Source organism: Ammodytes marinus, assembly GCF_949987685.1.
Source record: "Ammodytes marinus genome assembly, chromosome: 16".
In the NCBI taxonomy this organism is placed as follows: domain Eukaryota; kingdom Metazoa; phylum Chordata; class Actinopteri; order Uranoscopiformes; family Ammodytidae; genus Ammodytes; species Ammodytes marinus.
The window spans coordinates 29,308,500-29,323,918 of record NC_137220.1 but is presented as its reverse complement, the minus strand read 5'-3'; the positions used below and the strand labels follow the sequence as shown (position 1 = coordinate 29,323,918).

Below are 15,419 nucleotides of genomic sequence, written 5' to 3'. Positions count from 1 at the left end.
CATTTTGACTGAGTTTTCTTCTTATTGTGGAACCATGCACATCTGTCCCAGATGCTGCAAGAGAGGTCTGCAAATCACTAGATGTAATGTTTGGGTTGGCTTTTAACTGAAAAATCACTTTTCTTGTGCGCTTATGGATATTGTTGAAGGAAGTCTACTTCTAGGCAGATGTTCAGTCAATCTTAAATCTCTCCATTTAGATGATTTGCCTCATGGTGGACCGATGGAGCTCAAACTTTTTTTTAAATAATTTATAGCTGTACCCAGACAAATGTGCAGCATCAAAACTCTATTTCTGAGATCCTCAGAGATTTGCTTCCCTTTTAGCATGTCTGACCTGTATGGGTTCACTTTGGTGAGCCTAAACTGACATGGTTTTATCTCTGTTTTATCTAGTGCCGTCCAATTTCTTCCCTAAAGATCTCTCACTACATTGGTCCATTTCATGACTCAATTTGGCCCATCTGATTGTGTTTACTTGCTCGATTTAAGCAATGCAGCTCAGGGTTCACAAACTTTTGCACATACAACAATTGTCAAATAATTTGTTTTATCTGTTTTAACAATTGATTTCTGGAAAAGAAAAAATGTTAATTGATAAAGAAACATCTGTTATTTCATATAAAAAATACTGGTATTGATAAAAATGAATTAATAATGGTAAAAATTCATAAAATTCCAAAAGGTTCAAGGGGTTCACAAACTTTCACACAGCACTGTAGTCTTTCCACTATTGCCTCCAATGTCCAGCTGGGTGAAAATAGTAGCCAGCCGAGGTCACGACCCTGCTAGGGGGATCTGGGGGTATGCCCCCCCCGGGAGATTTTTTTTAACCTTTATAACGTGAAATGCATGAATCTGGTGCACTTTGAGAGGAAAATTAAGAGGCTAAATCTGAGGAATTTTGTGTGAACAAATAATTTGGAGACACTGGGTCGGATGAATTAGAAGCTATTGAAGAAAGACACATGGATTTTCCATAGAAATATAAATTTGAAATAAAATATTATGCAGGGTCCTCTGGGATGGGCTTGGTGCTCTTTTTCTTTTACGGGACATATTTTTCTGTAATATAATGAATTCATTTAAATGCAGTGAGAGGAACGAAGCAGAAGAACTCTGTTGTCCAGTTATCTTTTTTTCCACAGACGAGGCTGAAATAGGCCATAGACTATACACAGTGCATGGGCAACTGAGGGCAGTCCCATTTTCAAATATTTTTAAATAAACTCAATACACACTGTGGATGCCATGGACTTGAACTTGACGTGATCAGTTAACCTCGGATTACCTCCCAGATGAACTGATTCAATTAGTAAACTATTAACTATCTACCAAAACATTGTATTCCTTTTATTGTATGATAATTTACATTTACTGTATATAATATGATGTTGATATCAAACACACAAACTAAGGGGGGGGCCCCCCTGGCAGTCGGGACCCTAAGCAACCGCTCATTTCGCTTATGCCTCGGGCCGGCTCTGCTGACCAGTGACCACTATAAGCGGGTGGGTAACAATTAGAAGCAATGCATGGTAATGGTATATTCTTTAGTATTAATTAATTGTCTGAATTTTATTTGACATTTTCTTGGACAGCGAATGAACAGGTCCGTCCGATAGTGGGTCTGGACTTCAACCTAAAAAATTAAAATAAATCATTTTTTATTTATTTTTTGATTGGGTGGGCACAGCCCACATTTGGGTGGGCACGGCCCACCCTGGCCCCTGGCTACCGCCGGCCCTGATCTAAACTAAACTATAGTTTACCCTTCACACTTTTTATGGGTAACAAGTGTTTTGTTATAAACCCATTGTGTAAAAGCCTAGAAGAAAAATACTGTGGAGCTAAATATTTTCAATTTGACATGAAAAACATAAACAGTCCTCTCACCTCAAATTCAGCAGTCTAACTCCAAGGAAGACTATAGCCCCTTTTACACAGAGATTGCGGCATATTGACGGAACAACATCACTCCAAAATGCCGGCTTTGCTTGCTTCTGTGTTATTTACACAGAACCAAGCAACGCCGGCCTGCTGGCGCATCAGTAGCTCCTTTTACACAGCGTTCCGGAATGAAAGAGGTGCTTGTAAACAGCGTCAGGTGTGACGTAAACATATAGCGCCGCGCCGGTCAGCTGCTTTACAACAACAACACTGGCCGGTGAATTGAGAGCAGAAGTGCTGGAGCTTGCAGTAAGAGGGCCGTATTTTACTGTCCCCACGATGTGCCAGTTGATCTCGCTACGCGCTGAGTCCAACATCACTGGGACTGTTAACCAAACTGACAAAATCAATCCGCTTCACCTGTGTGTGTGTGTGTGTGTGTGTGTTTGTGTGACAGGTTGGTTGTGAGCGAGTCTCTTTGTGAGGGCAGAGATCTGCCAATCAGACATAAACATACACATACACACTGTGTGAAGTCACGTTACTGTAGGCAAAAATAAAGTGTGGATATACGCTCAGACTTAGGATAATAATAGCGGCGGCGGAATCCAGTCAAGACGATGTGAGTACGTTTGGCCGCATATTGACAGTTAGACAGTAACTTCAGGCTGCAGCCCGCAATGTAAATGTTCCGCAGTAATTTTCTCCGTGAATTGTGTTATTTATGTTGGGGGATAATGCTTTGTTAGCTAGATGGAGCTCTTGTTAAACATATTGGCCGATTAGAATTATTATTTGTAGAGTGTGCGAGTCTTGAGCATGGTCTTGAGTTGTGTTAGCAAAACAGTAGCTCTGTGGCTAACAGCTGAGCCGGAGCCTTCAGTCAGCTGAAGCAGACAGTCTAGCGGGGCGAGCAGACTTTTCCCCGTTACTAGGTCGTATCCTTGGTCGTTCCTATTTACTGGCGTACTGAACTACGTTTTAGTTACATAAGAACCTAGTGGGTTTGCAATGACTATTCCAGTTATTAGACAAGGTCTGAGGGTTGCTGGGGAAACAAGTTGTTTTTTGTTAAACTCTTCTAGGTTGGCCGCAGCTTGACATAGTAACCGTTGCTACTGAGTGAGTTCCGACCGTGTAGCGGACTGTTTTTGGCTGTTAAAACATGTTGCTTCAATTAATTGCTTTATTTTTTGAAGTAGCCATGTAATAAGCGAGATAAAGTATAGCGAACGGGTCACTTGCTAGAAATAAAGACCTTCAAGCTGAACAAGAGCCCTCAGCTGCGCGTCGGGCTCCTGCTTCAGCTTGTCGGTCTTTATTTCTAGCAAGTGACCCGTTCGCTATACTTTATCCCTTACTTAGCATAGCCTAGCCAGAAATAGACTCATACACTCTGCAAAATGAAGCGCGGGGGTTTGGATTGAGCAACGGACCTTATGATCAGCTATACGCCGTTCCTTTTATTTGGTGATTTTTACGGGACATCAGGCCACCGTGATTAATGTTAAACACACGTCCTTCAACTGCTAACATGGTCGCATGTTTAGAACGTAGGCTAAGGAACGTCAAACGCCCCCCTGTTCCGCAACAACAAGCTGGAGCATTTAAACAGAGAGGCGGAACTGATTGTGTCGGGAATCTTACTACCCCCCGAGGTAGTAAAATTCCCGGAACAATCTCTCGCACCTTTCTTCCCTCGTTCCGCAACGGTCGCATTTAAACAGCAGGGCGGAGGGCCGAAATTCCGGCATATTCCCGGCTTTCACTGGCTGTGTAAAAGGGGCTTATGTAGGTGACCTCTGATCCCAATTCTGGATATTTAATGTACATACCAACATTTCACAGACAGCGTCTTCTGGTTCCGAGATATAACGATTGTGACAACCGACCCGTCAGACATATAACCCCGTTCTTCCCTACCATTCGGAAGGGAACCCTATCTTTTGTCAAGATCTAATTTATTTTATTATTTTTCTTCCTAACTAGCTGTCTAATTTCTGATCATTTGTGCCTTTGTAATTTAATTGTTTTAATTCCGCTCCTTAATTCCACTTTCTGCCGTACTATCTTTAGGTGAGCACTGTATCCAATTTTTTTTTGCCTCGAAGCACAGCTTAAAGCTGCGAACACACCGCACTGGCCGCGCGGCGAGATTACATACAAAGTCAATGTACTAGCGCGTGGCCGTGCTTCCACCCAAGAATCCGCGCCTCATCGATTCTTGGGTGGAATCGAAGGCGCTACCATTTGCGGCGCGGCCAACATATGCGGCGAACACAGAAGATGAACATTTTTATCTTTTTGGCGTCGCCGCGATAGCCAGTCAGCGTTGAGATTGCCCGGTGGTCTGCAGGATGAGGTGGGCGTGTGGAGTGAGAACATTGGGCTTTCAATACATTCTGCAAATATGTGTATTTTGCATCTGTTTAGCTGTTGGTTGTACTTTAGCCAAGGTAGCGCCGGTTAGCATAGTGAAACTCACCCAGCTGTGTGCTGTTCCGGAGGATAATATGAACCCAAACTTGACGGCAGTGTCCGTGTGGAATTCCAATATAGTACAGCGAAGCACCGGTGTTGTCCTCCGCCAGACCCGGCACACTTTCACTTTCAGGTAGGCTGATGTCTGCCTTTATTTTTGCCGCTGAGCACACACTGCTGGTGTTAATGTGTTTAGTATGTTACTGAATTGCTGTTAATGTGTGTGTATTTGCGATCGGGGTGCGTCTTCATGCTGTTTTAATGTTATTTGTGACATGACTGCCGCTGGTTACACAGTGTAGGCCTACCTACATCTGTATTTTTTTGCACAGCTGGACCATGTTATTGTTGTTGTTGCACCGTAAGTGTGACGGGTCTGATCTCGGCGTCGGCGTCAGGAATATATGGCCCAATATGGCGAGCCTCTTGCGTTCACGCGGTTAACCGCCGCCTTCAAAGAGGTGGTCGGCGGCCGCGGCAGCCGCTTCGGTGAATATGGCCCCATATGACCAAGCGGCGAGCCTCCTGCGTTCACCCGGCCAACCGCCGCAGGGGGCCAGTGCGGTGTGTTCCCAGCTTTACATGTATCCCATAATATTGGAGTGGACACTTGCACCATCTGTTCCAAGTATTCAGCATTATCCTTCTTAATTTGTTCCTTCATCTGATTCTATACAAAAGTATTTAGCCTCCATAAGGTGTCTCTCCGATATTGTTCAAGATTTAATTTGAAATAATTAGGGTTATGGTCTGAAAGGTCCATGCTCCCCCCATCACAGCCAAATACCCTTTATAGATCTTTAGTAAAAGTAAGAAAATAATCAATCCTTGAATCAGACACTTGTTTTCACCAGAAAGATCTCTCATACTGCGCTCCATCCTTCAGCAGCAACCACATAGAAGTTTGCGGACGACACAACCGTGGTCGGTCTCATCTCCAACAGTTCCAGCATTGTGTGACCCCAGACCCACCATCTGGGAGAAGGTACCGGAACCTCTGAGACAATTCTAGCAGAATGGCAAACAGCGTTATCCAATGCCCAGTCCAAGAAATATTAATTAACTACATACTCTATATAAATAACAAATATTAGAACATGAACTTGTATGTCATGTTCAGTTCTTAGTTGTAGACACAGGAATAAAAAACCTGGATATCAGTTTGAACTGCTTTGCAGAGCTGATAAAATCCACCTAAACCCAAACCATCATCCTAAACACTGGTCTTCGTCAGGGCTGCGTGCTGAGTCCCTTCCTCTACTCACTCTTCATACATGACTGCAGTCCTGTGCATGGTTCAAACACCATTGTCAAGGTTGCAGACGACAACAGTGGTAGGGCTCATCAGCAACAATGACGTGGCGGCACACAGGGAAGAGGTCCAGCACCTGGCAGAGTGGTGCACTAACAACAATCACCTGGCACTCAAACACACAAGACCAAAGGGATTATTGTAGCCTGGTCCAACCAGACCATTAGGGATGAGCCCGAATCCGAATATGTATTCGGATAAGCACGGATAATGAGTTAGATACGGATACGGATAATTTCCGAATAGTCCCGTTATTATTCGGGGATTTTTTTTTTATATATTATGCGCCTAATTGACGCAGCGCGTTCCGCCTCAATGACACAACAGGTAGAATTACACTAACAGCTGTTCTGCGGTGGACATGAGAGGACCGGGCGCGTCCCGTGACCCGCGGTCTCTCTCTTTTTATCCACTGATAAACGCAGCGCGTTCGCCCTTTCCCTTGAATAGAGGGTTCTACCTGTCGCATTCGCTGCCGTTTTTATGTGAGTTTCCTCCGCTGCCGTGGGGGAGAAGAGACGAACCGATGGAATATGCTGCACCCCGAGTCACCGTCAGCCCTTCCCCGATGTATTTACATTCACTAGGCCTACTGCTTAAACTCTTTCAAACACCACAACGTTTCCATCAAACTGATGCTTAGGACCTGTTCTTTTTCAGCTGTCAATCAATGCATATACGGCTAGGCCTACTTCAGGACCTATACAATAAAATCGGAAACTGCAAACTTGACACATTAAAATCACATGTGGCTTTGTGGAAAGGCGAACATATTATTTAGGGTTTATGAGATTGGTACGTTGATACATATTGTTCCTAAATCTTAGTTTAGTAAAACAAAAGTAAAAAAAGAGGGAGGGGAGAGATAGAGATAAAAAATAATCATGAAATACAGCTGTATTTCCCCCAGTTAAAGGGATACCTTAATTAAGTTAAAAGTAAAACACTGGCCCTCATTTACTAACAGTGAGTAGCCTATGCACAGATTTGGGCTGTTATTTATCAATATTTTCGTTCCCTGAATTTCTTCGTATTCTGAGAACAAAGAAGAGAGAGAGAGAGAGATGATAAGGTAGAAATATATCTGACTTGTTGACTTATATGTCAATATTACATAAATGTGATGCTTTGAAGGGACAACAATTGCATTGACAATGAATATTAGTTTAGAAAATCAATTTAGGTGTGACTTCCTTTAATGTAGGCTAATGTAAAAGAAACTTCCGGTATACGCCACGCCCACTTCTTGTTGTGTATCCGGATACAGATACAGATACAGATACAGATAATTTTGTTGGTTGAACAGATACAGATACAGATACAGATAATGACGTCTCCGCACACCCCTACAGACCATCGTACTTCATTTCATTTGTACAGAAGGTCTGGAAGTGCTGTAATTGGCAAACGTTCACTCACTTGGAGGCGGGTGTCTGTCGAAGTTTAAAACTATTGGATCTGCCCAGTGCCACTCTGGATTAGCCAACCAATCGCATCACGTTTGGTCGTCACGTGTGTCATGAGCCGGCTTTTGAGGTGCGTTCCAGTTGGACAGGGAACTCGGAAATTTCCGACTTCACTACATATTGTAGTCTATGAATCTACCGGTACCTGGCAACGGTAACTTGCTAGAGCCTAACGTTTAGTTATTTGGATGAGAAGGGTTGTAGGTGTCCATACTTTTGCGAGCAGATGCACTGGAACACAGACAGGTCGGAACTCGGAACTACCAAGTCGGAAATCTCCTTCTTCCGAGTATAAAGGAACGCAGCATTCAACTGAAACTGGAGCGCGACTTCGACGTCATCGTTCTCAGCCACTCGCTCTGTTCGCTGATTGGACGACTATAGATTCTCCGGCTAAAACTGGGAAATGCACTGTACACCCAGACTGACTACTGAAGGGAAAATGAAATTTGTCCGGAAGTAGGCGGGCGGGCGGAGCCAGGCTAGGATTATTGTGGACTTCAGTAGGAACCAAAAAGACACACAACCCCCTATCCATATTAATGGGTAGGAGGTTGAGCGTGTCACCAGCTTTAAGATCCTGGGAATTTAAATCTCTGAGGACCTCTCCTGGACCCCCAACATCACAACCCTTATCAAGAAGGCCCACAAATGCATGTTCTTCCTCAGATAAACTGACTAAACTCCATCTATCCTCCAAAGTGCTGTTGCACTTTTAACGCTGTACCACTGGGAGTATCTTCACCATACCCCCGGACCCCCCAACAAGGACCAGGGTCCCTCCCACAGTATCCCTAAATCCTGTGGGAAACACTGACTTCATTAATATGTTTTTACCATTAATTGTATCTATCCGGAAAAGTCAGTATACCTGAGTGGATAGGTAGGAGTGGGGGGGGGGGGGGGGGGGGGCTTTAAGAGTCTGCACCCAGTGGCCCATCATCTCATAAACCGTCTACGAACCAACTGGATTCTACAATCTATTTTCTTTTTGCGGGCAGCATGAACAAGAAATATTTATAAAAAAAAAATGTGTTGGTTTTTCTGAGCGAATATTCGGATATTCGTTCCAGAAAAACACACCATCAAACCAACATTAATAATGCCAATGTACTCACTGAAACCGAATGTGTGAGCCGAGACAGCAAGCTGCGTAGTTTGTTGATGCTTTAATAACTTTCGAACGGTAGTAAAGTCGGAGTTTCTTACTTTTCCCCCGTGGAGGCAAACAGCTGTTTTTCCGTTCCAAATCAGCTGTCCTCCGCGCCATCGTAACCCGTACAGGAGCTTATCAATTCATCCAGGAACGTGCATCTTTTCGGCGATTTATAAATCCATACAAAGATCCAATATTGATAGTCTTTTGTGTCCATATTATATCCATTATTGACTGCCTATTCCCATGATGCAAGCAAGTCAATACTTGGATATTCGAATAATTTGGGCCAGCCCTAAGGCCTACCGATATTTTTTTTTAAAGAAATTTTAAAAAAGCGGGGGGCCCACACTAGGTCTTGAAACGGCACCGAGATCGTTAAGGCCGCCACTGTCCCTACTGTAAGAGCCATTTTTGGGTATCTATATCTTGTCATGTCATGTGTTGTCCACCAGGTGTCACTACCCTATTGCCTGGGGCACAGGTATAAAAGGTGTATCACTTGATTGTTTGTTTGTTGTTTGACCCCGGAAGGGCATACGGTTTTTGACCGCTAAAAGCTCAATGGTTACATGTTGTTGTTATCACTGAGGAACTATACGAACGAATTCCGTATTTACATGTACAGTAGGCCTAATTGGTGTCATGGTGAGCAAATAAACAGGCTGCAAACCGGAGACGATCGCTTGTTTCATTCATCGCTTCACGCAGCGACATGGTACAAACATTGGGACATAACAACACAGCGCGTCAACCAGGTCACCCGGGAGTCAAACCTCACGAAGCATACTTACAGACTGGAAGTGGCTTCTATACCTACCATAAACATAAGATATGAGAAGAGGAACCTACGACATGCAGGCAACATCATCAAGGACACCTCTCACTCAAACCATGGACTATTCATTCTCCCTCCGTTTGTAATTATGTTAATGTATTATGTTTTATTAGTTTGTAGTGTACATAACATTCCCTGTGTGACATTGACCTGGGGTTGATTTCTCCTGCTCCTCTTCTTCTGATCCATCCATCAGCCCTTGTCTTTCAGAGGAGTCCACTGCTGCATAGCTGCTCTCCCTGCTGCTCCACTGAGGGAAAGCAGGTGGAACAACCAGTAGGAAGAAATAGCTGGTGCCAAACAATAAGAGCAAAGAACAATCATTTTATTGGTATTGTGAGTAAAAAAATAAATAAAGGTACGTGAATGGCACACATAAGGACTGAAATGGAACATGACTAATTCATTGCAGAATCCAAAATTGTAGTCATCTTGTGAAACAATAACAAGAGTTTATAAAGAGGAGCCCCCGTCTTCGGTCTTATACATATCGTGTTTTGTATAAACAGTATACACATGAAATGCAACGGACATTTAGGACAGAACATCTGAAATACACAATGGTAAAAAAGGGATATTTCTTTTTTATCTTAATTATTCCACCTTTACCTAATCAACATAGCAAATGGGACGACCAGCATGAGGAGCAGTGTGATCTGAGGCGACAGGCCGAGCTGGGTGAGGCCTGAGTAGAGGAAGGCTCCAGCAACACCAGCTCCACCAGTACCTGAGCCCCATCCTCCCAGGACAGACCTGAGACAGTGGGACAACTAATGGTTAAAATAAAAAACCAACAATCTGACCTAGGCACATCAGAATGTTTTTTTTTTCTGGATAATTTTTGGGCATTTTTCAGTTTATTAGATAGATTTGGAAAGACAGGGTTGAAATGGGGCAAAGACATGCAGAGAAGAGAACTGACCCCAGGTCGGCTGCGAGGCCTGGGCCTCTAGGGGGACGCTCTAACCACTACACCACCATTGTCAGGTGTTGGAACTTTTTACATCTCATGATTATGTTAATGATGCACATGTTTTTTGACTTCATTAAAAAGTTGATAATTTTATTTCTGTATATATATATATATATATATATATATATATATATATATATATATATATATATATATATATATATATATATATATATATATATATATATATATATTTGTTTTTGAATTCGTAAACATTCTATATATTTAAAAATCAAAATCTCATTTTGTTTGTTTAAAAATGTATTATTATTATTATTTATTTTAAAAAACACTTATTTTGAGAGCCTCTACCCCATTTTCGTCACACTTTGTGCAATGACAATAAAGAGATTCTGATTCTGATTGTCTCCTAATAATTGTGTTACATTATAGAGTTAGTCAATGATTTATGGATTAAAGGGCTATTTGCTTCAATGTAGAGTGTTGTATCAATAAAACCATTCCTTCAATAGTTTTAAAGGTGGAGTCAGCGATTCTGGAGAACACTTGTTGTCAATGTCAAAACCAGTGAATATAACCAGTGAACGGGCTTGTAAACAAAGGGGGCCACTTTAGCTAGCAACATGCCCGTTTACAGAGCCTAGACTGTGTATTAACACTGGATTCTTGACATTTGAGCTGAAATGGAACAAAGGTAAAGTCAAAGTCAAAATTATTTCTATAGCATATTTAAAAACAACATCAGTTGACAAAAGTGCTGTACATGATACAATACAAAATAACATATAAGATACATGAAAAAAAAGTTAGGAGTGTCAAAGTCTCAACTTGTGTTAACCCATTGATGACGGCTGCTGCGCGACGCCACATTGTATCTCCTGCCTGATGCTGCGTAGCGCAGCATTGTTACTTTATCTAATTATCATGGTGTGCGCAGCATAGAATGCACCGTCATTGGTTCAAATACACATGAGGTGGATTTTGTTGATTTTTTAAGACCACGTGACCACCCAAAAGTTGTGTGGTTTGCCGAAAATCAAGTCAATAAAAAAATAAAATAAAAGTAATAAAAAAAATACGCCGGCTGTGTCCGCCATAGTGTGTGGCGAGGACACGAATCTGTTTGGTGTGTGCCGTGAAATTGGTCGTCGTAGATGTCGTCGGGCTTCTTTTGAGACGATTGAACATGTTCAATCGGCAGAGATGGTATCCATTGAACATGTTCAATCGGCGGCGGGCAGTCTTTCAGTTGGAGCAATTTGATTGGTGGAGGGCTAGCGAATCAGTGAAGCCCGGAAGTGAGGCGGGTAGCACAAACAGCTAACAACAGCTAGCCATTATTTTAATGTGTTTGTTTGTTTCGTTTAGCGAGTACTCACATGCATCAACCCTTGTTGACTGCTCGACACCATGCTCGACACTCTCTGCTAAAAATGGTGCTCTTTATTTATTTATTTATCCATAAATATAAATACGTATTTCTATCTATGTTTATGGTCTAGAGAGCTTTCCCATCATTTCCGGCTTCCGTATTTTTTTGGGCCGCAATACAGATTAGCGCCGCCTGCTGTTATGGAGACATTAGGTCCCGCGCAAGCGCAGAGCGTACGGAAAGTCAGCAGTCGGCTCGGTGTGTTCTTGGCACTTTTTTTGGCCGCGACGGGAAGACTGGAGCTGCCTGAATCGGCAGTCTCCATTTTCGGGTAGTCGGACCGGTGTGTCCTGGCCTTTAAAAGGTAAGACGTAAACTCACCAGAGGTTAAAGAAAAAGTTTTGATTAACAAAAAATGTCAGAGTTACATTAAAGCAATTTAAATAATGCCTTTTATTGATACTACGCTCTACATTGAAGCAATTAGCCCTTTAATCCATAAATTATTGATTCACTCTATAATAAAATGATTACACTTTTAAGAGAAACATCTTTACTAGCTCCATAATGTAATAACTGACCCACAAAGTAAAACGTTATCTTTGTCTAGGTGGCAGGTCATCAAAGCAAAACACTTTGGAAATGGTTATAAGTAACTTCACAATTTGTTGTAAAACTTAAAAATACCTGTTTTCAGTTTTCAAATGTTCTTATAAAACAGCTTAAATTATTTGTTATTGTGTAATGTCCTATTGATTGGGCCCTTTTCACAAGCAGACTGTCTTACACTTAGGTATAGTTATGGCTTCCTATCCCAATGCGGATTAGAGAGATTAGATTATGCAAGGTGAAAAAAAAGGGAAAGATGGATGGAGTGTCTACCTGCTGAAGAAGACAGTGAGTGAGAGGAAGGAGAGTTCTCCCAGTCCAGCGCTGAAACTAGCAAAGATCACTCCTACAAACACAGGAATTACAGAAAATGAAATTGGAGACTTCATTTGTCTGACAAGGAAGCAGAACCACATTTAAATTAAACTCTAGACTTTCTTGAGTGTTTGAAACTGTAATTAATAAAGTAATAAAACAACTCAGAATATCTTAATATGTTTTAAAAGCATTAGCTCTTTCAGTAGATATACAGATAAACTTTACCCCGCAACACCTACATTCACGCAGAATCAGTTGTTTCCCCTTGTTCACTCATTCATTCATTTGTGCCTGAATTGTCACAGTAACAGTTTGCGGTATACCACATAAGTAAATTGAGAGTTTGGGCACTTGTCAATCATCATCATTTTCCATCATCACTAAAAAGTACATTTTGTACACACTGAGTGCAGAGAGTGTGGGAGCAACAGGGTTGTGATAGGGTCCATAGCTTATGAGTGCCCCAGCCTACAGGGTTAACCTGACCTGATGTTAGGAGGTTGTCCTTTAGGCTTGGAATGTGTTGACAAAGAGAAATCGAACCTTGGTATCAATCTACACCATTTGATGTCTCATAAAATGCCAACAGTGTGTTTCACACATGCAGCCTTTTACAGTAATGTCCCAGCACTTTGCTAGTAAGGGGTCATGTGTGAACGCCCGAATCCATATCTGCTCTGGAAATTTCCCGGGTCAAGACCTAATATTGCCAGGAATGTGTTGGGAAGGCTATAGTAAAAAAGCAGGAACTTCGCCGGTAAGGGCACGTACTCACGTACTAATGTCCGTGTGACGAAAGCAGAGTCCATGAGCTATTAAATCCGCCACTTGTTTACAACAGCAGTATAGCCTTGAAAACTTGTCCATGAAAACCAACGTTGTTTGTTTATTAAGATCCATTCTTCAATAATGGCTAGAAATTGGACAAACGCTGAAGAGAGCTTCTATCTGTGTGCACAGAGGACCAGATTGACCATCATCTATGGTGTATTGAAATAAACTGGGAACTACGTGTGAAAGGGGCCTTAGATTCACTTCTCTCAAATTCCATTGATACAGACTTTAGAAAAGGGTTTATCAAACACAAGTCTACATAAATAAATTAACTCAAACTTAAAAATCAGTTAGCATGGTGGTAAATAGTATTAGCAGCAGGTCATCATGATAAAACTAAAATGGTATCATATTTCTGTGGAATATCTGCATCGAGATAAGGCGACAGGAAATGAAACCGATCCAAAGATTATAACTGTATCAAATCCATCATTAGAATTCATGACCACAGTCAGTTCCACCACCAATAAATATAAAGGCTATGAATAAAATGTAGGTATATATTTTTTTAAGTGATAAAAAAAATTAATCTTTACCTAAAATGCTCATCCACACAGCTGAAGAGAAGGACACAAGGAGAAAACTTATCGCTGCCATGACAGCACAGAAGACCACTCGGAATCTAGAAAAACAGGGATTGGCTTCACAATGCAGTACAATACTCTTGTAGTGCAAAAAGCATTATGTTATGTGTACAATATTGATTTGGCTCCATGTCCAAATACTCCCAGACTGAAATTTACACAAGCCACATTAAGTGACAGTCTGTGTGCATTGTGCACACCAGGAGAAGGAAACATTGTTGCCGCTGAAAGACAGAAGAACTGTTGGGTTTGCATTAACTGAGGAATAGACTTCTGTTACTAATATTAGAATGTGGCTAATATCTGAACATTTGCAGATACAAAAATGTAGAACAGACACTAACGTAACCACTACATTTAAAACATCTGGTGCCAAGATGTTTCTGAATAGCACTGAATGCTGGATATTTGTTGGACTGCTGGATATTTTTCATGTGTTTGTCTGTGTGGCTAGGTACACCAACAAAAAGTGTGAACATTTTATTGTTGGCAGTGCATTGAAATCACCTGTTCCCATTTAGATAAGTGTATTTTGTAAATAATAAGATATAAAAAGGTGCAGCTTAGAGAAAAACAGACATAAAGTGTTTCCTAATTTACCAAAAGCCTTGATTCTTTTCCATGAAAAGGTTGACAGGTGATAACTATGGTCTTACCCATAAGGCAGTTTGTGGATGACAAAGGGAGCTGACAGCTTGATGAGGAGTGTTGGGAGGATGTCAGCTAACAGCACAGCCTGAAGAGAATAAGATTGGGAACATTTCCATTTCCTATTTTAAATCATGAACGTTTATATTTCATGACGTGCTGCTGTAAAGTAGGACAGTTCTGTTGAATATTTGTTATTGTTGCCTAAAGCAGTGGTCCCCAATGTGGGTGCTGTGAAAATATATGTTTCAATCCTTTATATTTGCAGATTTTATGTATTTATCTGTTACATTTTCACTTTGCTACTTAGCCTCATAAAGATTCTGCATCTCTGCTACTTTCACATCTCCAGGGACCTTAAATGGGCCAACAATACAGCCAGCCCCACCAACGCCTTGAGCCTCATACAAGTGTAAAGGCTACTGGCCTCAGCCTCCCAGTCCTGACATCTTTATACTGGTGTGGTGGAGAGCGGGGTCACTTCCTGAATTAGGGCTTGGTATGAGAACTGATGTGCTGCTGACAGGAAGTCACTGCAGAAGAGCTGCTCAGACAGTCTTTTAATTCTGTCACTGAGAGGCATTTAACACAGTAACGAAAACGGCACAAACACAAAGGTATTTTTATGTTTGCGGCCTATCATTTAGGGGAGAACGGGGTAAGTAGGCACACTTTTTACTCTACTGAGAATTGCTCATCACCTAAACATCTTTCGATAGTCATTCCTACATTACATTGAAGCTTAAAGTATTGGCTTGAAATGTGTACCCCTCACTTTTTCTATCTTATTGTAATAAAGAAGAAATTAATCATCAAAGACACCCTAACACATTGTGACAATCAACCCCATCAAGGGGTCGGTTGTCATACACTATGGGGTTGTTTGTCACAATGTTATCTTAATGGGAATAATCTTGAAAAGAAGGAAAGAAAGTAGAACTAAATTTGAAAATGCAATTGCATTGTCAAGTTGACAA

The 15,419-nt window shown here is 41.6% G+C and overlaps 1 protein-coding gene across 2 annotated transcripts in view; it reads right to left on the bottom strand.

The window, feature by feature from the left end:
• cln3 (CLN3 lysosomal/endosomal transmembrane protein, battenin) overlaps positions 1-15,419 on the bottom strand; it is a 78,465-nt gene that overhangs the window by 60,540 nt on the left and 2,506 nt on the right. For both annotated transcript variants that reach the window (XM_080043490.1, XM_080043489.1), the window contains exons 5-9: positions 14,451-14,530; positions 13,747-13,832; positions 12,332-12,404; positions 9,753-9,896; positions 9,294-9,433 (exon numbers count right to left, since the gene is read on the bottom strand). In XM_080043490.1, the coding sequence (XP_079899616.1) occupies positions 9,294-9,433; positions 9,753-9,896; positions 12,332-12,404; positions 13,747-13,832; positions 14,451-14,530 (523 nt within the window). The remainder of the gene's footprint in view (positions 1-9,293; positions 9,434-9,752; positions 9,897-12,331; positions 12,405-13,746; positions 13,833-14,450; positions 14,531-15,419) is intronic.